The sequence below is a fragment of the Ixodes scapularis genome, unplaced genomic scaffold (assembly GCF_016920785.2).
Source record: "Ixodes scapularis isolate PalLabHiFi unplaced genomic scaffold, ASM1692078v2 PGA_scaffold2__306_contigs__length_199485367, whole genome shotgun sequence".
NCBI lineage: Eukaryota > Metazoa > Arthropoda > Arachnida > Ixodida > Ixodidae > Ixodes > Ixodes scapularis.
In genome coordinates, this window is record NW_024609857.1 from 135,001,546 (window position 1) to 135,027,247 (window position 25,702).

At 44.7% G+C, this 25,702-nt stretch overlaps 2 protein-coding genes across 2 annotated transcripts; both read left to right on the top strand.

The window, feature by feature from the left end:
* The first annotated feature begins 521 nt into the window (after positions 1–521).
* Positions 522–4,211, top strand: LOC121836808 (BEN domain-containing protein 5-like). The gene is made up of 4 exons (XM_042292032.1): positions 522–1,075; positions 1,473–1,570; positions 3,548–3,649; positions 4,101–4,211. The coding sequence occupies exons 1-4, from the start codon at positions 895–897 to the stop codon at positions 4,197–4,199; spliced, it is 480 nt and encodes a 159-aa protein (XP_042147966.1). The 5' UTR covers positions 522–894; the 3' UTR covers positions 4,200–4,211.
* Positions 4,199–15,889, top strand: LOC121832860. The gene is made up of 7 exons (XM_042292031.1): positions 4,199–4,257; positions 4,355–4,580; positions 5,926–6,006; positions 6,202–6,306; positions 12,568–12,641; positions 13,652–13,871; positions 15,647–15,889. Exons 2-7 carry the CDS (start codon positions 4,397–4,399, stop codon positions 15,799–15,801), a joined length of 819 nt encoding a protein of 272 aa, XP_042147965.1. The 5' UTR covers positions 4,199–4,257; positions 4,355–4,396; the 3' UTR covers positions 15,802–15,889.
* Positions 15,890–25,702: the final 9,813 nt, after the last annotated feature.

A 25,702-nucleotide genomic window follows, 5' to 3' on the forward strand; every position in this document is an offset into this window, starting at 1 on the left:
CTTACTCCAGGCCCCAGGATAAGTGCTTGGTACCTTGGCGTTCCCAAACTTACCCGCATTCAGCGCTTTACAATCTGTGTTGTCACGTGACACGACCCGCCTAAGTAATGCGGATCCAAGACATTGAACGCAGCCCATGTTGGCGCGTCGTCTGCTACGCCGTGTATGCGCGGAGGCAGTGTTTTTCGAGCTCATTCGATTTAGGGTGCCTACATGTGCCCGCCGCACCGGAAACATGTAGGCACCCTTGTGACCCTGAGTTGCAGCCTCATAGAGGATAAGAGCGCAAAAGAAGAACAGGACAGGACAGAGCCTGTCCTGTCCTGTTCTTCTACTTGTCCGTATCTTTTTGCGTTCTTGCAGCCCAGCAGTTAATTCTGTTGCAGCCTTCCTGGCTTCGATCTGCCAGCTTTCGGCCAAGGCAGCGGCTACACCCGAATAACACTTAGGCGTTGGGCTCCGTGTAGCAGCGTCCGAGCAACGCCCGAGTCCACGACCGCTCAAACTCCGGCGCTTTACCAAGACAACGCCGCCACACCAAAACGAAAGCCGCAGGCGCAAGGTGCGTTCGAAAAGTACGTAGCGATGGCGGAACGGCGCTGTGTTGTGACGTCGGTGCAGGGACCCCACCCACTCCGTTCGGATAATGCCAATATCTTTTGTGAGTGTGAGTGGCGGTGCGGGCGGGCGTGACTCAGGAGGGGGTGACTGAGAGTTGCTTTCACGTGCCCTTACTGAGAACGATTACATATGTCTTTCGGCACAAACCGAACGCATCACGTTCGCTGGTTCTGCTTCTGTGTCGTGTATCGATCTCTGCTGCTCTGCTTGCTCTTTCTTCAACGTGTTTCGGTGGTTTGTGTTCTTTTTCTAAGATAGGAGGCTGTAGAGTAGATGCACGCATATGTAAAATTTACGGACGGTTGGCAGCTGATATTGCCAACGTCTTTGATCAGAAGCTTCTCGCCCCGAAATGACGAAGACTTCGACGCCACCCGGATATACGAGGCCTACTGGGTGTCGGACTGCGGCGATGAAGAGGATTATTACGATGCTCACGTGCTCCTTCTGGGCGGTAAGTTTTTTTGTTGTTTTTTTTTCCTAGGGAATGGAGGCATCTTTTGGGGTGCGAGCTTGGTCAGATATGCTTGATCCGCACAACTAAGAGACCCGTTTCGTCACTCGGCTAAGCTACGCCTGTCGGGCCGCGACTGCCAAAAAGAGAAAAAAAAAAAAAAGGCTTACCAGAGTTAGAATTTTTATTGTTTTTTTTTGTCCACTCGTATGACAAGTAAAGTTCTCGCGCTCGGTCCTGCCGCGCTCACGCACAGATCATAGCTTTCCTGGTATTTTGCGACATGTCAACTAAACTGATATTTACAAAATTCGGTTCATATTTATTTTATCTTTTTGGAAAAAAGCATGTTTAAAAAATCAGATTTATGTTTAATATATGTATATATATTCCGCAGAGTCTGTGGATGACCTCCTGAAGAAAATGCAGACAAAACGGTACCCCATTCCAAGGATTGTCGGTGGAACAGCAAAGCTCGTAGGACCAGTAGGAAAGGCAAGTTTTGCCTTGCTGTGCCACTTTTCCTTGAACCAATTGTAAAGATTCATTATCCGATAGAGATAATCCAACACATCCACTCGAAAAACAGTTCAAGCCTTAAAAAAAAGCAATCGCATTTTTAGAGTGGTGTTTTACGGCGCTCCAACCAAGTGTTCAAGTGCTGCCCGACAAGTACTGCTATGGAGCGTTCAAGTGCCTTCGTTTAGCGATTAACATCATATTTTAGTGTAGTTCAGCCGAAATTAGCACGCTTACATGATCTCTTTCTTTCCTGATAAACTAACCATAGTTATTTCGGATTTTATTTTCGTGCATTGAAAATGATATCAGAAACCCCCAAAAATGACATATTTAGCTCGCTGTGGCGGTGCAGTGGTTAGCAGGCTGAGCAAGCAATGTGTTTTACTTTATGGAAGTCCAGGTTCAATATTGCATATCACAAGTAGATTTTTATTTTCAAAAGGATTTTTTTATTTTTGTCTCCAACTTCTGCGGCCCTGCATCGCAATACAAAGAATAATATACCTCACTACCGCAACATTGCTTGATCTGCACCTAATGGTAAGATAAAGCAGTGGTAAGCCTCTGATAGGTCATATATTGCAATAGAAGTGTGGTTTGTGTTGGAAATCGTTCTGACCTTGCCCCTAAATTTCCGCTCATCAGAGCTCTCCGACTGCTAGTGCTTGGAATGTTGACAAAATTTGAATCAGCGAAGTTCAGTCTACAGAGGCAGTGGCCTCTGCAATTCGCAGAATGTGACGGCGCACTGCCCCTGTAAAGACTTTGGGTGCCACTTGAACTATCCTGTGGAGAGCCGTTAGACGGCACTCTAGGCACTGCAAAGAAAGGGGTCAAACTTAACAATTTTATTTATGAATAATTACTATTACACTTTTTTTTAATATTTGCTCATAGTAGCTTGTTGTAGTCAGCATTTTTTTTAACAGTAAAAAACAAATGGCACCTTTTTAATGAAATCAGCTCGGTTTATTATTTTTTGAAGTGGATTATCCTGCGGTCTGCCGGCATAATAACTAGGGGGAAAAAAATACCGGCAGCTGCCCCCTATTGGGTCTCGTATAAAACAAATTATGAAGACTATTTGAAGCTGTAGAGTAGCTCACTGATAAGGTGTCTGTCTCGTACGCAGCAGGACCCTGAGTCAATTGTCAATGAGGGATTATATGATGCTTTTTTTTAGGCATTTGACGATATCTGCAGCATTTCTTTTTTACAATTAACACTGAAAAATCTAATGTTGTCGACGAAACTTCGCTGAGTTAAATGGAATGGGACTGCCTTTCCTGGGGTGAATGGAGGACAGCGATACTTGTACTGCCGGTGGACAGGTGGGCCAATAGTGTTAATATTTTTCTAATGAGCAGCTGCAGACTGTGATACATGCGCCGTTCGAGTGATAAACACGCCGTCCGCTCCCCAGTGATACACGCGCCGTCCGAAACTGGCGGCATTTTTTTTTCCCCGGGCTGTTTTTCATTTACCCCCGGGAAGGGTGCAGTGCTATACCATTTAATTCAGCGAAGTTTCATTTGCAACATTACATTTTTCCTGTGTTAATAAAAAGAAAAGAAAAAAAATGCGGTAAATATTGCAAAAGCCCCCCCCCCCCCCCCCCCACCAAAAAAAAAAAGTTTGAGAAAAAGAAAAAATAAGCCCACACTGCAATTGAACCAGGGTCCCAATATGTGTGAGATGGACACCTTACCAGTAAGCTACTCCACAGCTTCAAATAGCCGTTTTCTCAATTAGTTTTATATGAGACCCAATAGGGGACAACTGCCGGCATTCTTTTCCCAGGTTATTGTGTCCCCTGCCGGCAGAATATCCACTTCCTTTTTTTTTAGCGATTACAAACCTTACTTCCTTACTGAGCGAGCCTTGATATTTTGTCTGGGGCTGTTAGCGGTTGAGTTGTATAAATTTTAGATTCCTTCTCTTTGCATTCAGAAAGTCCAAGACCTCGGTCACAAGGAGAAGAGAAAACAAAAGGAAATCGGAAAGAAAACAAGGCTGCATGACATTGCCGCTGATTTCAGGAAAAAGCAGAAGGTATGAAATTGCGCCAATATAAGTTGGAAGTGTCTAGAGTTCCTTCCAGATGGAACAATAGTCGCCACTGAAGTTCTGTCTGCACTGAAGGAATGATAGCAAACAGTGTAGAGTTCCGTCGAAGCGGAACTATAAACTGAGCAACGGGGGTACTGCTGCCGCAAAGCGGCGTGTAAGGTGGGTCAGGGGAGTTACATTTTTGTAATGAGCCGCCACATACTGTTGCTGCGAAGCAGCGTAAAGAGGTGGACCGGTTAGGTTGACACGCACGTTTCATCGACACTGAATAAAAAGCCCTACGAAGATCACTTCGGAGACTGGACATTGGCAGTTTAGACGGAACTCTAGCGGTGACTATCGTTTTGTCTGGACGGAATTCTAGCCACAGCCATACAGGTTTCATTATTTAGGCAGTTGATTAAAGTCAGCAAACACACACGTTTTTGCCCAGATCAAGCAGACGGAGACACCCAGCCGCTACCAGAGTGACATGGTACCCATCACTGTCCTCAGGGAAAAAGAGGAAGTTATAAAAGAACTAAAAAAATAACTGGCCAAAGAAAGGAGCCACAGTCGGCAGCTGGCTCAGGCCCTGGCCACAAAAATTGGTGTGTATGTTTCCCCCTCTCATAGTTAACGAAAACTTTGAAAGGAAGATAGTTTTTACTGCTTGCCTTCTGGTTCAATTCAAACTTCATTTTTCAGTAGTTGCCGCAGGAGAGAGTAGAGACACAGCCACTACCTCCGATGAGGGGCTTCCCTTTTATGAGTCACCATTCCTTGAGTGGGGTGAGTTGCTTGGTAATGTTGATAGGCCACTCCATTTTTTCTTACATCCATCTGTGCATCTCCTTCTATTTAGAGAATGCACCCTATCCAATGAAGGATGTTCACTGCGGCCCAGTTTCAGTGCCTTCAACTTCTGGCACAGGCAAGTTTTAACTGCTTTTCTTTATTTTGTTTTTGTTTGCCTTGTTCATTGCTAGCCATGGATGGCTCTGAGGAGTGAGAGAAAGAAATGCTCTGCAAAATGTCAGTCTACTGTAGGATAAGTGAAACACATAGATTGCATTCACGGCAGTTTGCAGCCGTGACAAGCTTTTAGCAAGATCAGAAGACTGATGTTGCTACTCAAATTACACCATATAAGCATCTCTGGGAAACGGAGGCTCCCAGAAAGGCTCCTGCAATCGGCACAATTCTCCCCAAATAAAAAAATGGCAGTTGCGTTCGCCAAGCAGGGTGCCTTTCCAGCAGGTCTCTACTTGAGCATAACCCTCCAGTATGCTCAAAGAAAATATACCATGGTTATTCACATAATTATCATCTTTATTTTGCCCGAAAATGAAGCTGCTTCCTGGGGTGCGTGACAGCTATGTGTGGCAACGTTGAAAGATAAACACAGAAATTAGGTATGGTTTGTGAAAGTTCCTGTTACTACCCTTTATGGTAAGGAAAATGACGCTAAGATTTTTCTTACTGTGCTGGGTTCCTAAGTAGCGTCAAATCATTAACAAAGAAGATGTGGACTGAAAATGCAACCGAAACTGCATAAATTTGAAGAACCCCTTGCCTGATGTCATGGCTGTTTGCCGAGATCTTGGGTGTATCCAGAATATTATTTCTTTCCCTTTCTGACTCTGCTGATCACGTATCTGTAACATGACAGCCTGCTTCAGCTACCCTAATCACTTGGGCCGGCTCTGTGAAGCACGTGATTAAAAAGTATGCAGAATGTCTAAATACGGAACACGCCCAGTCACTTTCACGGCTTGGTTGTTCCGCGAGGCATGCCATTGAAGCACATGCTCTCATAGTTGTGCATCTCGGCAACGAGCGAACCTTTGCTCTGTGCATGCTTTCCCCTTCACCCGTGCGTCCTCTGCCTTGCATTGTCTGCTTGTTGTCGGCGACTCTGGGCTTTTGCGTGCCGTGTTCTTGGTAATTTTGAGTCAACGTCTTCTTGCCCAAGCCGACTGGGCACTTTGTCTCGTACTGCTTTCTCTCTAACTTCTTGTTGCTTCCTTTGCATATTCCGGATGCAATAAATACACAGGGAAACAAAAATCAATTCTTTTATATACTCAATTTGAGAGTGCATTCAATACTTCGGTGCATTATAAAAAGGAAGTATTTTACAATATTTGCCTGGCCAGATTATTTCTTTTCAATCTTCTAAATTGAAAAGTGGGTCTCACGTCTCTCAAATACTACCCTACAAGGCAGCGATTGATCATTGTGCTCGCCTGTAACACATCTTTCTTTTATGTCTCCAGGATGCCCATCTACACAGCGTGCGTTGCCTGCTAAAGTACTAGTGGATCAAGCTCTGGTACCGCCAGTTGACCAAGTACTGGGTGAGTGCCACAAATACAGAAAATAAACTGACTTGCAGGGTAGGAGAGGGGCAGTGAAGGATTCTACAGTAAGCATCATTGGATATTGATGAATGGCAGGGAGGTTAAGCCTTTTTATTTGGTGCTGGCATTCTAAAATATGGTGCCTTGTCCCACATACTGTCATTGCAAGTTCCTTGTTTTGTCCATTGCCAGCAAACCAAGTGCCAACATGTCCTGCTGAGAGAGTGCAGACTGTGCCGACTCCTCCCGCAGCTCTCTTGCCAGTGGCTGACGTCCCGCCAGTCGGTCAACAACAAGGTGAGTGCACAAATGAAGAAAGGATGACCTGACTTCTAGGGGGGGGGGGAGGAGGGTAAAGGGTATATCAAAATGCATTTGTGAATACTATAGGAAGACAGTTAACCATTGCACCAAACTACTCCAAGGGGCTAACCTTGCTCCATCCCGCTACATTTTGCCAAAATATGGGTAATCTACACTATGCTTGTACCAAGAAACCAATTTCGGTTGCCTCTCAATACCGAAACTAAACCGAGTACTGTAATTGAGCATGCATGTGTTATATGGCGCAAGCAGATGCCCGACACAAAGCCCCCTGCATCAATTGTCCATCCGGTCTTGCATGGTTTTCCTGCCGTCTCGCGCTCTCGTGGTCTTGTTGGTCTCGTCTCGCCTCTTTTTTTTATAAATATTTTCACGATAGACGCAGGTGTATGCGGACGCTCTGACACTAGCGTGCGTGCTGGGTAGCAGCCATGCCACATGCTGTAAAACAAAACATTTTATTTTTTTTGCGGCGGGAGTTATTTTGTGAGCTGGAGCACTCGTTTATCAAAGCAAGGGTCGTGGGAAAACTATATTTTTCTAACTGCCTTTCAGTCACCGCGGCCGTGCGACGTCGGGTGTTGCCGTCCCCACCTCGCTGCAGATATGACAGCTTCTAAAATGAAATTAAGTGCCGACACATGTTCATCAACATTCCTGTCCTTGTTTAAATATCCGTTACTACTGCTGTGTCAAAGTATTGATTACCTAGGTTTCTGTCGGTGGGCTTTCTTTCGTATAAAATGTACCGCAAAAGAAAGTGGGTGAAGAGAAGTGAGCTAAAGCAAAGAAGGCAAAGTGTGCACGCTGAACCCTCATAGCGCGCTTGTTTGTCGCGAGTTCAGTCGTTGCACAAAACGCTCCGTCTTGACCCTGGCTTGCGAAGTATTGCATCTATGCGCTCAGGTTCTTTTTTTTTGTGTGTGTGTGTGCTTAGCTTGTATTTTGTTTGCCGGCCTGGCAAGCACGTGGCACCTCATTTGCCGGCTTGGCAAGCACGGGCTGCTGGACTGTTCTTTGTCGTATGCTCGACAATTAGATTTTGCATACAATTTTTGGAATCAGTTGGCGACGGAGTGGAGTGGCATGGTTTCGGTTTCGATCGAACAGCTGTTGTCTCCGCTCGCGTGACGAAGCACGCGCACATGCAAGCCTGCCAAGTTGCCCTCACATGCATGTGAACATGATTGCACGACAAAGGCACCAGCCAGGGCACTTGCAATCCATTGTTTTACATTTGGTTACATTTCAAGAAAAACTGGCACGTCGGGAACCAGCAAAAATGGTGGCAAGTGGGTTTTCAGAATTGCTCGGCAATGCCTACAGTACTGTACACTTGTGGGATGTCTCGGCAGTCAAAACACAAGCAGCGAGTGCCGTCACAACACGTCACATGAGAGCACAACACAACACAAAGTGCCCTTTGTTTGTAGAGCACTTAAAACTGAAATATTTTTAGTTTTCTAAGAATATTTGCTCCTAAAGCCACTTTTGCTGCTTCGAAACACTGTCTTGGCTGCTCCAAAAGACGCTTTTGCTGCTCCAAATTACTGTTTCGGTTGCTCCAAAGGCCGCATTTTGCTGCTCCAAAACACTGTATTGGCTGCTCCGAAGGGTGCTCCAAAATGGCTTCGGCCAACCACATCAGTGCATTTCGGATGGTGGTGCAGCAACCGCAGTAGTACGCTGTATCCAACGTTACTAGAAACAACTTCGGCTGTTGCCACTGCAGCACTGGTTGCGCTAACAGAAACTGTGCGGAATCTCGAGATCCGGAACACACTGGTTGCGTGAAGGATGTGATCGAGAGGCGTACAGAATGTCGAATCTGGAACTTACTGCGATCACTCTCGCACTTCTTAAACGACATCATTACAACATTGGCACGGACCCTCTTCCAAGCGTCCAAGATCCACGTCTCAATGGTTGATGGAGAGGCTTTCTGCAGCCTTCGCAGTGATGTGATTTCCTAAACCATTTTGGAGCACCTTTCGGAGCAGCCGAAACAGTGTTTCGGAGCAGCAAATGTGGCATTTGGAGCAACCAATACAGTGTTTTTGAGCAGCAAAAGTGGCTTTTGGAGCAGCCAAGACAGTGTTTCGGAACAGCAAAAGTGGCTTTTGGAGCAGATATTGTTAGAAAAATAAAAATATTGGTTTTTAGTCCTGTACTACCGTGAGCAATATGAGAGGGAGTGGAGCGCGTGCCAAATAGCCTCGAACCCTACCCGTGGCGATACGCTGCTGTAGCTCTTGGAAACAAGGTGGAGAGAGCGGTGCGCTTTCGTCTGCTGCTGGCACCCCTGCCACTGGCGGCTTACTTTTCACATGGTATAGTTCATCGCCGACTTCTAACGGCGATAACGTCTCGTTGCCGTGAGCTTTCTTTGTCAAGTTCGCAAAGCTATCAATGATACGACGTATAAAAGCGACTCGCAATTTTCATCATTATCAGGTGCAGCGCGAGAGGAAAGTCAGCATGGCGGGGGTGCCGACAGCAGACGAAAGCGCACCGCTCTCTCCACCTTCTTTCCAAGAGCTGTCGTAGCGTATCGCCACGGGTAGGGTTCGAGGCTATTTGGCACGTGCTTCACTGTTCCCTCTCATATTGCTCACGATAGTACATACGTGGGGCACTTTGTGATGCGTTGTGTTCTGATGTGGCCTGTTGTGACAGAACTTGCTGCTTGTGTTTTTACTGCTGAGACATCCCACAAGTGTAGAATGCTGTAGGCATGCCAAGCACTTTCGAAAAACCGCTTGCCATCGTTTGACTGGTTCCCGACGTGCCAGATCTTCGTCAAAATTAAGCAAACGTGAAACAATGGATTGCAAGCATCCCGGCTGGTGCTTCTGTCGTGCAATCATGTTCGCATGCACGTCAGGCCAACTTCAGCAGGCTTGAAGTTGCGCGTGCTTAGTCGCGCGAGCCGAGACAACGGCTGTTCGATCGAAAATGAGATCATGTCACTTCGCTCCGTCGCCAACTGATCCCCAAAATTGTATGCAAGATGTAACTGTCGAGCATACGACAATAAGCTAAACATACAAAAAAAGGGAAGGGGAAAAAAGTATTTAAGCTATCGGTGCAAGACACCGCGAGCGAGGGTCAAAATGCTCTTGGAGCGCTTTGTGCAATGACTGAACTCGAGACGAACAAGCGCGCAGTGCAGGTTCAGCGTGCTTTGCTTTAGCTAACTTCTTTTCATCAACCTCCTTTCGCGGCGGATCTTTCAGATACCAGAGTCCCCCTCAAAAGAAAGCCCACCCAAAAAAACCTAGGTAATCAATACGTCGACACAGCAGTCATTGAGTTAGAGGGATTTTTGTAGTAACGTATGATTTAAACAAGAACAGGAATGTTGATGAACATGCGGCGGTACTTACCGTATAAACTCGTGTAAGGGCCGCACTATTTTTTCCCGATTTGAGGGCAAATTTTCAAGGTGCGGCCCATACACGGATAAAAAAAAATACATGTATCCACATTTCGAAATGAATGTACACGAGCGCGCTCGGCTGCACTGGTCGAAAACTGTTGGTACTTGATAGCATGCGCGGAAACTTTCGAGTGAATTCCGTATGACTGTTCAAGTGGTACTTGCCCATAGCTCTCAGATTGCGCGAAAAGGCAGACAAATCGCGATGCTTTCACACGAATCTAAGAACAAAAGGAAACCTTCCCAGACTGTACAGTGGCGCTCGGAAACCTAAGTGCACGCGTGAGCCGAGCCCGCTGAATCCCCATTCCTCGCGCTTGCCACGGAAGCTGACATATCCTTTGTCTTTTCTCAATGTCTTCTGGCCACAACATAAACGCATCCCGACGGTGCGGCCGACCACGATCGAGGTCGGCAGCCATTGTGCCACACGGTGATACGGATGAGTGGAAAGCAAATATCGGGGATGCGGAGACGTGCTGCTACGTGCTCGGGCGGCGGCTAGCGCCACCTAGCGATATATATTCGTAGAAACTTGGCATTACAGTCGTCGCGCCTCAAAAACAAGGGGGTGCGGCGCATACACAAATAATTTCTCTAATTTTTTTTTGCAATGTTTTGTCCTAAATACGGGGGTGCGGCCCTTACACGGGTGCGGCCCTTACACGCATTTATACGGTAGTTTCATTTTAGAAAGCGCCGTATCTGCAGCGACGTGGGGACGGCAACACCCAACGTCGCGCAGCCACAGTGACTGGAAGGGACCAAAAATAGTTTTCCCACGGCCGCTGCTTTCAGAAGAGAGTGCTTCAGCTCACAAAGTAACTCCCGCCGCACAAAAATGTGGTTTTGTTTCACAGCATGACGGCAGGGCTGGTACTTGGCACGTTAGCGTCGGAGCGTCTGCATACACTCGTGTCTATCATAGAAAAAAAAAAGCGCAAGACGAGAGCGTGAAACACAAGACGGCGAGAAAACCACGCAAGATCGGACAATTAATGCAGAGTACTTAGTATCGAATTCAATTGCATATGCTCAATTACGGTATTCAGTTTAGTGTCGGTTTTGAAAGGCGACCAAAATTGGTCCTTTGGCGCAGGCTTGGCGCGGATTACCCCTATTTTGGCAAGATGTAGCAGGGTTAGCCCCTTGGCGCAATTGGCGCAGCAATCACATCACTGTTTCCCCGTCGGCGTCTTCTTCTGGTTGGAATTGCAGGTCCACTCCTCGTACTCTTGCCACAAGTTTTCTTTGAACTGTTTGTTTACGGAGACGTTTAGGGGCTGTAGCAATGACCGCCAGGTCGCAGTTGCTACTGCTCATCTCCGGGGTCAGGTGACCGCAGGACGTATCAAGCTCTCAAGCATGGACTTCGTGCCTTTGGGACCGCCAAGTGATGCTCTCAGCTACTGCTGCCACACAACTCTGATCCAGCCCTGCTTCAGCTGCACTCATCGTCCACCCCTTTTGTACCCTCACGATGACGTCTTCTGGCAACGTCTGATTCTTCGGCATGTTCTTCTTTTTGAGGATGATGTAGAGCGCGAGTTGCCGACCGTCGGCTGTGATGCACAGCATTACGATCAGCCGTTGTTTCTCATACCCAGTTGTACGCACTTTGATTTTTCGAGTGCCTACTTCGGTCGTGGCGCACATCCTTGGCATGTTGATGTACTTTAGGGCTTCATCGGCATTGCTGATCTGCCCGAGTCCATAGCGAGATTCCCGGCACAGCTTCATCACATAGTGTTGAAAGTTGACAAGCCTGTGCTTGGAGTCCGACGGTAGCTCCCGGCAGATAGTGGTGCGGCGTCCCAAAGAGAAGCCATTCGTCTTCATCATGCGCTCCTCCCAGCCTTTGCCTGCACGAAGGCCGAACGGAGAATTTGCACCCATGTGGAGATTTTCATAGTCTTCCTTTAGATGGCATCGGCTGTGAGGGCAAAGCCGTCGCATCGCTCGCTGTGGACAAGCTCGCAGTCCTCCATCTTGAGCTCCAGGTGTTGGCAGCTGCGCGGTTCCGTAAACTTTTTGTGGGTCACGGCACTCTTGAAGATCAGATTCCACCCTCTCCTCCACCAAATCACACCTGCTCTGTCCAGTTTGAAGTGTTCAGCAGTGTCATGATTTCCACTATCCTCCGCATAAGAAATAACCGTTTGCTTCAACTTCATCGTGTATAAAATTCTCTTCACACTGATGGTGGAGGATTTCCGCAAACCACAAATGCGCAGTGAACAGAGTATGATTGCGAGACGAACGCCGACAAACACTGCCATCCATTAAGTAATGTTGAAACCAAGCGCTAGCGACCGTTCGCGACTCCGGCGCTCGAGCTTAATGGATAACAAGATGATACCGGCATCGCCGCTCTCAAATTTCTTGCATGGGATGGGGGTGCTTACATTCGCATACAAACTTTTTTTCAGGCGTCTCGTTTGGAAAAGGTGGGGGGGGGTGGGGGGGGGGGGGGGTGCTTAGAATCGCGAAAATATGGTATTTGGTAAATATGGTAAACCTTCAGTTGAGAGTGCTTCATCTATATCAAATTCGTCCTTATTTATTTTGTGCTTTCCTACTAACAGTATAGTTCAACCCATTTTTTGTCAAAAAAGGAATGGGCATTTCCTTGGTATATTACGATACATATAAAAGTAAGCGCTTGTTAATTATATATCTTATTACTTGAATGGGTGCTCTAATGCAATTGGGGACAATACATAGTGTACTCGGTTATCAAGTGTATCCCACGGTAATGCTGTTCCGTCTTACTTAAGATAACATCTGTGTTACAGGACTTCAGCTGCCAGTGCCTGTTTTGGACAGGGAAGATCCCACACCACCGGCTTTTTCTGAGGAAGATGGCATGGTAGGCAACCACATTGTTCTATTGTTAGCATTTTGTGTTGCATCATTGTAAACTTTTTTATGCCTTTAGAAGCTTCTTGCTGTTACAAAGTACTAAGTTAATGCTATAAAATATTCTCATTCACAGTCACGTTTGAAAGTAAACTGAATGTTCATCAATTGGAGTCGCTGCAAGTGGGTTCACTAGTCACACTGGTCGAGAGTGTTAAGAGCCGTTCACACATTTGCAACCGAGTACGACCGAGAGAGACCAGACCGGTCTTTAATCCTCTTGCGACATCTTAGGACCAGCTCCGCTGTAGCGTATCCTGTTCTAAGACGTCTTACTGGGTCTTACTCGGTCGCAAGAGTGTGAACGGGCCTTTAGGAGTCTCGGGAGGACTAGTGGCATCCGAGAAGAGTGTGTTTACTACGAAATCTGGATTTCGGCTATTCGAACCTGCTGTTGTGTGTACAGTGAAGTCTAGCGGTCTGGTTTGGTGCATATGTGACGTCGGTACGCTCGACTGAATGAGCCTGTTGTGGACCGACAACTCTCCGAAGACAAGCTTCATGGGGATTCACTCCTGCCATTGGCGTACCACTGTCAACATTGAGAAGGAATTTTTTTTTTTTTTTTTTTAATTTTAGTTTGCCAATATTTTTTTTAAATATTGTGATTTTCGGGAAAATTTTGGTTTTATCTTGGTTCCTATGTTTTGTGAGGTCAGTTTTAGTGAAACTTCAATCTTGATCAAGATTTATTGCAAGGCTCCATTAATGCATTCACAATATATATGGAGGAAACAATGAGAAGCTGCAGTGGATAGGTTAAGCATGCCGAAAAAGCTTAAATATAAAAAATATGCTGTACGCGGCAAAGTGCTCAGGTGGCTAAGTTGTCATTATCCAGAATCCCAGAATGACCGAACCGAGCGTGAGCAGATGATGTGCGGGCAAGGAGGGAAGCACGCACAAAACCTTTGAAAGTCGTTAGACTTTCATGACTAAGCGAATGATTTTTCATTGCAGGTACACCTCGGTGGCAAGATAAAGCTTTCGAAGCTAAAGATTGATGATTTAGTAGACAGACTCCCTCCCAAACGATATGTGAAAGATTTGTGCAGGTGTATTTATACTCACGAAGAGATGTGCGCGAGAAGTGTGACCGGTGCCCCCTGCCGGAGTCATTTGAAGGATGGGGCAAAGGGGAAGCTGCCGGTAACCCCAATGAAACTGCTGGCCCTTGCAAGTAAGTGAGAAAGCTTGTCCTTGAACAGCTCATGCAAAGGCGACTGAAGATGCTCCGCAAGATTTGAAATTTGTTTAAAATATTTTTTTGAAATAATTAAGTTCAAGCATGACACTGCTAATGCAAGCAACAGATTACCATATTTTAATTTTTTTTCCTAGGAATTGGGGCTTTGCCCATCATTCTGCTAACGCAAAAAAAGAAAAAAGGATTGCCATAATTTTTTTTAATGAATTTGTGATTTGTGATTGTCATACTGGCATGGTAAAAGGAGCTAATTTGGAGAACTAACCTAAGTGGTAAAGTTTTCTGCCCATCATTCTGCTTTTAACGTAATGGAAAAAGCTGCTGATTCGGTGTTCTCGCTAACAGGGTCATGCAATGTAGTGCATGCACGGTAGTAGATGATTTACAGAAATGGAAGGATTATTTCCATGTCTTGATTATTACGGTATCTCTACTTCCTGGAGATTTCTTATAATTTTAATTTTATACCATTTTTGGTATCCTTTTGAGTTACTTTGCAATTTAAGCGAGTTCAATGAAATACAGTAGAATTGGTTGACGAGATTTTTTAGGGAAAAGTGACAGCCAATTAAGCGTTGGGAGGCTTATAATTGAGAGGAAGCAATTATGACTGCAGCTGGTTTCAGATAGAATTTCACAGCCTTGGTGAAGTTTATGGTTATTGCAATATTTGCCGAGTGTTTGTTTTTCAGAAATGTTATTTAAAGTTAGCAATTAATTTTCAGTTGCAACTTACACATGGCAGCTTTTAATAGTGAGCAAAACTTTAGAGACCATTGAGCTGACCCAGATGTTGACCCCCGTCAAGTACTGCTCCTGGCACATGAGTGCAGAGTAGTGAAGCTCCACATGCATGCTAGTATGAGGGGAACTGTACACTGTGCTTCTGCTTGGTTAAAAAGTTGGGATCACAAGAAAAGTTAAACCAGTAATAGGATGGGAAAGCAAGCAAAACTGAGCGCAGCAGTAAAAAGCTTGCATCGAGCGTCATGGCATAGTCAGTGCAAAGAGGTGAGAAAAGGGGCAGCAGAGCAGAATAAGGGGCAGCAATGATCCAACACATCAAATCGACCGCATAATATTGTACATTTTACTTTAGGGAAAGCAAACAGATTAAATAGAAATTGATACACCTATCACTACGGGAGTTTGGGATCAGTGTTAATTAACATAAAACTGAAACAATGTGTCAATCACTTCCACTATTGCACTTGTGCAATAGGGGAGGGAAGCAGGTAGTGTTTTGACATTGGCCTTTTCACCGACCTCTCTGAAATTTTATTATGTTATGACCTCACCCACAGCTCACTGTCCTTGCCCTTTTGTTTGTATAAGTTATATTTCTGTCGCTCTTGGATCATACTTCCTGAAAAGTAAAACACAAAGTTCTTAATAATTTTGGTAGTTTGAAACACTTGTATGCAGAAAAACTGTACGGTGAACGTGACATACGCACTGTCTTCAGAAACGTTTGATGAGCCAACAAGAGGAAATCTTGGAGCTTACTTTATTTGACTAAAGCACCTCAAAAAGCAGGTGAAAGGGATGGACAGGACCAAGCGCTAACTTATAACAACACAAACATGTTCAATTGTAAGGTAGCACTCCGTGCTGTCCATCCTTCTCTTGTGTCCACGCTTTTTAGGCGCTTTTCCATTCAAATCATGCACTAATTAACTAGCCCACCTAGCCATTTTATTGCTTGTTTTATTGCCCATCTAACACACATCTATTTAAAATTTCCCCAGATGGTCTCATGTACTACGAGGGAGCCAAACCCACCGAAGCTCGGCACACGGGCCCCGAACTTCAGAAGATTGTGCGGGAGGTTTTAAAGGAGTTCCTGCCCGACAACGCAAGACAAGGCACAAGAAGGAGGGAACCACCGGCACCCAAAGAATAAATGTGCATGCTTGGGTGAAACAGCACACAAGATTTACACCCAAGCCTCCATCCTCTCAATAAATGTTCCTCGAGGCATTTAGGCATAACTTGTTTACCTGTGTATTTATTTCAGCTGGTTGAATGGCTAAACTGGTTTGTTCAGCCAATTCCCTCAGCATGACAAATCATTGAACCATCTGGTCATGCTAGGTGATCTACCCAGTGTGACCAGATCACCCACCATGACCAGATCAACCAGCATGACCAGCATGCCAAGCTGGGACCAGCTTGCCAAGCTGGGACCAGCTTGCCAAGCTGGGACCAGCTTGCCAAGCTGGGCATGCTGGGGCAATAACCCAGCTTGAAGCTGGGACCAGCTTAACCAGCTTAAGCTGGTTTTTTCAATAGGGCACCTAATAACAGTTGAATCTAAATTAAATATCTTAAGTTTCTGGAGAAGAAGCGAGTGTGAAACTGTGTCAAATTCTTTACGGAAGTCTGAGAAAATACAATCTGTTTGTCTGCGCTCATCAATACCAGATACTAATTCGTGAAAAAATTCCGCAAGCTGTGTTGTACAAGACAATCCCTTACAAAAACCGTGTTGCTCACTGATAATCAAATTGTTTGCGTTTAAGTGAGACACTATCTGAAAAAACGTGTTCAATAATCTTACATAAAATAGACGTCAATGAAATAGGTCTGTAATTAGAGACATCCTTCTTCGGACCGCCTTTGTGGATAGGTACAACGTGAGCAACTTTCCAGTCATCTGGTAGAACGCTCGTAGCCAGCGACTGGGTATAAATTAAGTATAGATAGGGCGAGATTGCCTGAGCGCACCTTTTTAAAACGCGTGGTGAGATGCCATCGGGACCACTGGCTTTGGTTTCATCGATGTTCTGCAATACGGTTTCAATGCCACTTACACTAAATTCGACTGGTGGCATTTCGGGAACACCGCTAGTGTATCAAATACTTTGGTAACCCGAAGGAAAAATCCATCAATGTAACGCTGTTTGGCAGTCAATGTTTTCTAGTGGACCGCTGACTGTGCCTGACTGTACGTCAAGCATGTCTGATTGGACAACAAGTTACTCTGACCGACAGTCAAACTCCAGTCAGACCCCGCTTGTCGGCTTTCTGATGGTTTCCTGGTGGCAGTCGGCCGCCGCGAAATGCCATCAGGATGTCCTGGTGGTGATTCTGACTGTACATCGATTGTTTCTGACTGTACGTCAGAAAGCTTTGACGTGCAGACAGAAGTACGGTCAAAGGACGTAAAGTTCGTTCGGATACCACTATTTCGTCAAATCTATGAATACGAAAAGTAATGTATGCACGAGAAAACGATTTCGGGACGTGAGCCCATAAAACCGCTGACGTTAGAGATGTGACACGCAACCGACCGACAACCTTGATCAGAAGCCCGCCGAAGCCACCACGACACTTCGCACTTCGCTTCGCCCATGTGGGCTTCGCCGAGCTTCCATGAACGATCGCTCTCGACTCGTTTTGTTTGCCCGCTTTCTCCAACCTGTCGATCCTGCCCGGGGTCTACAATGTCTTACGTTTTAGTAGAATTTCTACTCGACAAGACCCAGCCTGTTGTGAGTTCCGACAATGTAAGGCACTTTAGCGGTGTAGTTGAAGACGACAAGGTGTACTACTGGGCCGGAAACGCTCCAACGAAAGGAGGATTCTACGACGCGAAACTACTGTGCTTGGCAGGTGAGTAGAACTGAAGTACGGCGATTGATGTACGGTTGCTTGGTTTAACGGTTTAACTGCATATGCAGCCGAAGCACTTTTTAGAGCGATGCACTCATTGTCGGAACCTCTCGCTGCAATACTGAAATGCTCTTGACTCGGTCCGAGAGGTTAAGGCAAGAAAGTTTATATCTTTCTATCAGGTGTGCACGGTAAAAACGTTCCGTAAAAAAACGTAGAGCTTCTCATTAAAAGCTACGGAGAAGCATCCGTAATCTGAAATACGATTGACTTGTCCGTAAATCTAAAGTTACGATTCTTTAAACAACTAAAATTGTTTGCGACAAGCTGAAAGTTGTTTTATTTGGTTTAGACTAATAGACAACGGTTCTCACATTTTAAAGAATCATTTATTGCACTGTCAATCAACTAATGATAAACGTTCCGAAACGAGGTGGCGCTAGTTACCGCTCAATTGAAAAGCACGAGGTAAGATTTTTGTCTAGAATAATCACACTGCCGCTATCTCTTCATCTACCCATCTCCGCTCGGTCGTTTTGCTGCCGTTTTACGGCCGTTACTGCCGCGCTTGTTTTGTCGAGGGGTAGAGGTGCGTGGTGGTTTTTGTGCGAGCTTTCCTTGTTGTTATCAAAACGGTGAGTTTGTTCTGCTCTTTTTATTAACATTGATTGGGGACTGTCATATATACGTTCGTATTTTTGACACTTCTTTCCTCGAAAGAAACGAAACCACGGATTTGCGTCGCTTGAAACTTTCGGGTTCAATGACTGTCGCTGCTATCTCAGTTCGTGTTTGACGTTCTTCTCAGAGTTGAAAGCTCAAGTCGGGTGCTCGTTTGAACCTTGTGTCATGTCGTGAGCTCGCTGGGACCAATGAGACGAGCGGTTCGTCGTTTGTAGCGATTGGGAGGCTATTCGCGCGTGCTGGCTCGCAAGAGTTGCAGTAAAGCACGTGACAACCCATCGTCTGAGTGCGTGAGTGCGCTTTACGAGTTTCGCATCGTTGTTCGCGCTTCCTGTAGCCTTCTCATTTCGCCGAGGGGTCCATATCGTTTCGTCGAAATTCGTTTGCGGCAGTACGTTTCGTGGACAACTTTTTATGGACACGTTTCGTCGACACGAACGTTTCATCGACACTCGTTACGCGAATTTCATGCTGCAGTGACGTTTCGCCACTCGTGTATCACTGAAGTGCGCGTAAACCCACACCCCCGCCTGCGTTCACACCACTTCGCGGCGACAGTCTGCGGCTGCTCGTTACAAAAATGTTAACCCACCTAACCGACCCGTACAGGTCGCTTCGCGGCGACAGTCTTATGCAGCTTACCCCCCCCCCCCCCCCCAAAAAAAAAAAAAAAAAAAAGAAAGAAAGAAAAAAGAAGGTTAATTTGAGCTGTCGATGAAACGATCTGTCGAGGAAACGTCGTTCGATGAACCGATTCCCCATTGGTGTATCACCACTGCGTACTTCACGTTCACTCTTTGGTTAGCAGTCATAATGCAGCCGATGAATTTCTCATTTCACAGAACGCACTTGTGTCACTGTACGCTGATTCCCCCCAACCAGATGGTCTAAGATCATCGTATTGATATTCATTTTTATGCTCAGAATATTCTATGTGTATATTAAAGCAATATACCTCCGCTCAATACTTGCACGGCGCCACTCAGGAGGGTACGTAATACCACTGTTCCACGGACTGCAAAATTGTGTGCATTAATCTTGGCTCCTCAGTCAGACTGTTTGTAAGGAACATAGCCACCGTTCCTGCAGTTTCAAATTGTCTGAGATGCAAGCTCACATTTTTTTCAGGAGGCGTCTTCAACGACAATTGCTTCCTTGTCACTGAGCATCGGCCAATGTTTAAAGAGCCTATGCCATTCTTGAAGGCGGTATGCGTGTTGAATTTACCTATTCAACGGAAGCCTTGGCCACTCTCGAGCTTATGCAAATGTGAGAAAATCTTGAAATGCGTCAAGTCCACAGGATGTGTCATAGAATGACATAATCTAGATTACCCTATCATTTATCGTGCCGTAGCGCCCTTTTTCACAACTCGCACAAACATTTGAGCTGTACTAATTTTACAAAGAATTATGCTGCTGCATATTTATAATGAATTGATAACGTGGGAACACTGGTTGTCATTAGGCTGTAACTTTCAAGGCAGGGAAGCATGGTTATCTTGTATAGACCAGCACGCGGCACTGACGTCACGCAGCTGCGGTGGCGCTGTCGGCGGCACAGCGCAGACGCTTCACTTTACGCGACTTTGGTTTTTGCGCACGCACAGTGCTCACACCTGTGTGGGCAAACGCGGACTTGCTTATAAACAGGGTGTCGGTCTATAGAATGTGTGCTTGTTCAGCAGTCATTCAGGTTTAACATGTTCCAACACTACCATAGTCTGACTTGATAGTAGAAAATAAATGGCTTCACCTTCACCAGGCTGAGTATGCTTGAAGCAGGCATGGCATTAATGTTAGATGATGCAATATATCCTCCTAGACCAATCTTCCAAATCAACCTGGAGAAGGGCTTGAAGAGAATGGGAGCAGTGAAGCGAACGACGGCCCAGCTCAAGATTTTAGCGATGCTGAAGGGCTTCAAATGAAGTCTCCACAGAAATCCCTTGAACCTGTATGTTTTTTTATGGTAAGTGCAAATTTGACTTCCTACACATCTAGCATGTACCTAAGAGGAAGACAACTCTAATGTGACTGATGCCAATCTTTTGAGAAGCGTAACAAAGGGCTTTGTGAGTATTCAGAACTTTCAAATATCGAAGCGAATGATGTCATATTTTATTTATACTTTCATCGGATAGGACGGTTCGGCAGTTGTACGAATTTTCAATCTAAGAATGCTCCAGGACACACCATCGTAAAAAAGCAACTGAAACGACTCACAAAAGCCCACACAGAAGTCTGGGAACTGTATGCAAATAAAACTTATTTCAACTCGTTTATTTAAAACGGGAAGGCATCCTGTAATAGTAACCACAGATGGTTGATCTGTAAAATGTTTCAGCCCCCAGAGCCAATACATGATTTGCTCGGTATGCTGCTGTGAACCGGTGATGCATGCATGCAGTGTGAGTGCTACAGTGTCAAGGCAGATGTGGGCGACATGATATGGTATTCATATCCCGTGTTATTAGGAGTCTGCGTCTGTTTAATTACAGCAACCGGCATCCTGCCACTTTACAAATTATCTCCTTGCAACTTTTTTGCCCCTTGCTCTCGCACAAAATAATTATTCGTTTGATATTTAAATGTATTATTAGTAAAGGGGGGGTGCAACGATTTTATGATTAAGAGAATTTGCATCTCGTCATTTTTATGTTTATCACGTCCCGGAGGATACAGAAAACATCTCCTTCATTAAGAATGTTGCGATTCCGCTGCATAATCGCAAAACAAAAGCCAAGCTTTTTCCCCCACCTGCAGTCGCAAGTGGCAGCCGAAGGAACTACTGCTAGAAGATTACGTGCTCTCGCTCGGCTCCAAGCTGCAGCATAACGCCCGCTAATGTCAGCAGAGAGAGGGAGAGGAAGCGTCCTCCGAGATAGCACACGGGAACCTACACGGCACTCCGAATGACGTCACTAGGAGTGCGACCAGGTGCGACCCTGAAGACTGGGAGTGAGTTGAGGGGTGCCCGAAATGCCAATAGCTGTCTTTTTTTTTACGCAACAACTAGGATGCGCAGGCGAAATCGGTTTCCTGTTCTTTACTTCAGAAGTGCCAGAGAGCAACCTCCACAAATATTTGACCGAAGTCCGGAAATCGTTGCACCCCCCTTTAAATAGTAACTTTTAAGCTTTGAACTAAGTGAAGCCTCATGGTTCTTTCTTTTTGTTTTATAGAGGATTTTCAAAGCACAAGTCGGCCGGTCTGCCAGCCACCTGCAGCCATGCTTGCACTGCATGATTACTTAGCATGTCCAGTGCCAACTGCTATTTAAGCTGCTCTAACCTGATTAAATTGACAGTCTGACAATCTTGTCTTGTTTTTCAGAAAATACAGTGTGCACCTCAAGACGTCGAGCTATGTTTGACGATTTAACCATTTGAACCAGTTGAATTACGGAGTCAACTTCGCTTTTGTATTTTTTTATGGTAAGTCTTCAGTCTGAGTTCTTACAGAATGAGCATGTCCCTGAGGGGGAGGCAACGCTGATGTAGCTGATGTCCCTTTTTCGACAACTGTTGTAGCAATATCAGCCACATCTAACATGTTGCCCCTAAAGCCCCAGTTTGAACACGTATCAAGCCTTTTTCTAATGCATATTTTAGCAGATTATGAGTTAACATCAAAATGGAACTGCATGGTTTATTCTTGTTTTGTAGAGGTTTTTCAGGGCACAAGTTGGCTGATCTCTTGCAGCCTCCTGCAGCCATGCTTGGACTGCAGGGTTACTTTGCATGTCCAGTGCCAACTGCGGTTTAAGCTACTCTCACTTGCTTTAACTGGCATTTTGACAGTCTTGTGTATGTCTTGTTTTTCAGAAGATACGAAATGTCGAGCAACGTTTTATGATTTAACTATTTGAACAAGTCGAGTTACGGAGTCAACTTCGCTGGTGTATTTTCATGGTAAGTAAAAAGTGAGTTATTACAGATCGAGCACGACTCTGAGAGGGAGACAACGCTGATCCAGCTGGTGTCACTTCCGACAAGTTTTGTAGTAGTGTCCGTCGCATGTAACATTGTTTTGATCCCAACTGGTGTTACTATTCACTATAGCTAGATTCAAACCTAATATGCTAAATCCATTTGTATCTAGTTACTATAGCTAAATTCAAACATACTAGGTCACCTGCTGCTGGCTTTTTGTAGCCGATGAACTTGCCACGTTTGAATCGCAGGTAGTATTAAGTAGTGACACGTTGCAAGCAACATATTGATGTAACAATTGTTTTCTTGGTAACACTAACTGTCACACTCTAAGTTTGTGGGAAGTAAGTTCTGTATCACGTTATTTTTACTGAATAAAAAAGTGGCAATGTTCTTTTGGAGTTAATTTTCTAATTACAGTTACATTGAGGAGCATTATGTGATGCATACCTTATATCTAGATTGTCATGGATAGACAATGACCAAAAAGATTATGCACTCCGGATTATGGATGACAAGTGCCAATGAAAAAGCGCAGCTGACAATGCAGAGAAAACACTGACAACAGATAAACAAGGAGAATATTTTTTCTCAACTCCCTCCAAAAGTTGTGCTTACAGTGAGGAGCAGTGGTGGAGAAAGGTAACCTCAGAGGCAATGGCTTTGTATATTGTTGAGGTTTTAACCAGGAACAAATCCTTGTGCATGCAAGCCATTCCACCAAGTGTGCCAGTTAAAAGCTTGTTCAGCGATGGAAATGGATGTGCTTGCCTTCAGTAATGCAAAACTTTTGGATGAAAATTTAGAAAAGCAACTGCTGCTTCAGTATAAGATGTAATAACACTGATACAGGCACTTTGTGCAAAAAACTTGAGCATAGCCGGTTCCTAGTTTTCCTTGTTTATTTGTTTAATAAAAGGAATAAAGTAAGATAATGGAATTACCTCTTAGGAGCAACCAATATAGGCTACGTTTTTCTTAACTAGCTTAATTAGGTAGTCTTTTTATATAAAGTATCTTGCCCAAGGCGACAAATATTGTAAGGGTCCTCTAATCGCATAATTTTTTCGCTTAGTTTATGTCGATGCCTACAAGGTCTTGCTCTAAGATTTGAAATCTGTTTTCTTGTATATTCTAACACATTATAAGGTAACCTTTAAGTAAAGGGAACTGCATGGTTCTTAAGTCTTGTTTGTAGGAATTTCTTGGAGCACAAGTCAGTTGATTTCTGGCAGTCTCCTGTGGCCATTGTACTGCAGGATTACCTTGGATGGTTATAGCCAGCTACGATTTAAGCAACTCTCATTTGTATAGATTGTCATTCGTGTTTGTCTTTTTTTTTTTTTCAGGAACTACATTTGGAATTGTACAACGTGGAGCAGTTTTTGACGATTGGTCACTTTGAAAAAGTCATTTTGTGGAGTTGGCTGCACATGTTTTTTGCTGGCAAGTAAATAGTTCAGTTTTTAAAATCTAGCATGGTCTGAGAGAAAAGCAAACTTGATGTGACTGACAGCACCCTTCTGAAAACTGTTTAAACAATATTGATCACATCTAACCAGGGTTTTTCTCACAGTAGGTGGCAGTGGTTTCGCTGCCCACTAGTCCTGCTAGCTGCCCAATTCTTTGAAAAATGTCTTGTGGCCTTCATGTCTTGGCACAGAAATCGCTGTGCTCGGCGGACTTCTGTGCCAAGACATGCAGGTACAGGTCCCCACAACCCAAATTAATACGACTTGGTCGAGGTGCACGCAGAAGAAAGATGCAGCTGCTGCCTGTGTCCCCCTCCCCTCCACAGTCATAGTCGGATGCCTATTTGTCCACAATGTATGGAGAAAAATCTGTGTCTAACATTTATTCTATCCTAACTTGTACAGCTTCGCTAGATCAAAGGCCACAGTTATTAAGAAGGCCTTCCACAAGATTGGCTTTTTCCTCATCTGTGCAGATCCGATATGGTCTCTATAAATTAATTTTATGCGGTTGGCTTCACATATTTATTTCTTGTGGATATAAAATAACTGGTGTAATGAAAGTTTCATGGTACCTTTTTTTTAATGGGTTGCTCGTCTCAGCTTGACCTATTTTCACTTTAAATTCGACAGCATTTGTGGGCGAACATTTTTGTCACTTTTCACCAGTCGGTTGGTCTATTTTATGGTTTGTGTGACCGATTTGACTCTAGCACAGGCAACGGCAGAGGCACATGATGACAGCTTGGTTTGTATGAGCGCTCACGCAGAGAGAAAGCTTTTTAAAATCGTGCATCTGACCCTATGCTTTTTGTCAGCTCCAAATCCAACTTGTAAATTGGAGTATATGGCATGCAGGTACACCAAAATGCATCGTTCGCACACATCGGAACAGTCTCTCAGAGAAAATTATGAAGAAGGGTCCGCCTTTCAACGGGCAACAAAAGAAATGCGCAGCCAGAATGCGCTGACGAGGTGGCCAAGCAAGCTCCTTGAGTGGTAGGCACTTGGGGTAAAGGGAATGGCTAGATCACATTTTGGGGGTAATCAGGTGCACTAAATGTGGAGCTTGCAAACAGACTTGCATGCCATATATAAATACTCTAAATTTTTACCACTCGCTCAACTCAAAAGCGTGTGCACAGGTGTGCTCAAACGTGGGTAGGATGGAGCTCCCAAATTGTAAGATTGGGGACTATGGACTAAGCTACTGCTTAGTCCCCAGTTTTTGATAGCATTTTTTTTGTACACATGCTCTCTTTCACCCGCTCAGTTCTGTGAAAACCTTCAGAGATATCTAAAGAGAAAATCAAGTTTCTATGTTCACACACTCTAAGCACTCGAGGCTGACCACCTGATTCGACAACGAGAAAGAGTGCAACTAGCCCTTCGTTCTAATGGGAGATTTTGAGTGGCTCCCCAAACTTATGAAAGTCTGGGATATGAGCTTAGCCAGTTTTACATAGACTCTTCTGCAACATCTCATGAACCTTAGAAATAAAGCATTACTCAAACTGAATCGAGTTTTCCGGTTGGTTCATCAGTTCTCAAGAAATGCTTCACATTATAAACCAAATCACTATTGCAATTCCGGCCTTGCATTTTTTTCTAAGTTTCAAACGAATTTAGGCTTGAAGTGTATCGGTTTTGACTAAGGAACAGGAGAACAAGACCCTCAAGTCAAACATTGGTTTTAGATATCGGGTCACAGGATGAACAATTAGAGGCAATGTCCATTTGACTTTTGTATAAGATTCATGGCTAATAATTAAATGGACTGAGGGGGCTGCGTTTTATGCACAAGCTCAATTTGCATCTGATATAGATATTTAATTATTTTTTCTCTGTTTTCTCTTTAGCACATCATGCTACATGCAGCATCTGAAAACAAAGGCCAAACACCACGGGTGGCTCTACTTTGGCTCTTCAAGGACCCAGATAAAGTGTTCGAAGGTACTTTTCTTATTTTCTCATTAATTATTCAGGTGACATTGCATGATTGCTGCAAGCAGCATAGGAAAGAGTACTCAGTATTCGTTTAAAGAGATCCTTTTCCAATTCGAAATTCTGTAACTTTTTTTTATAGAAAACCTGGTTGT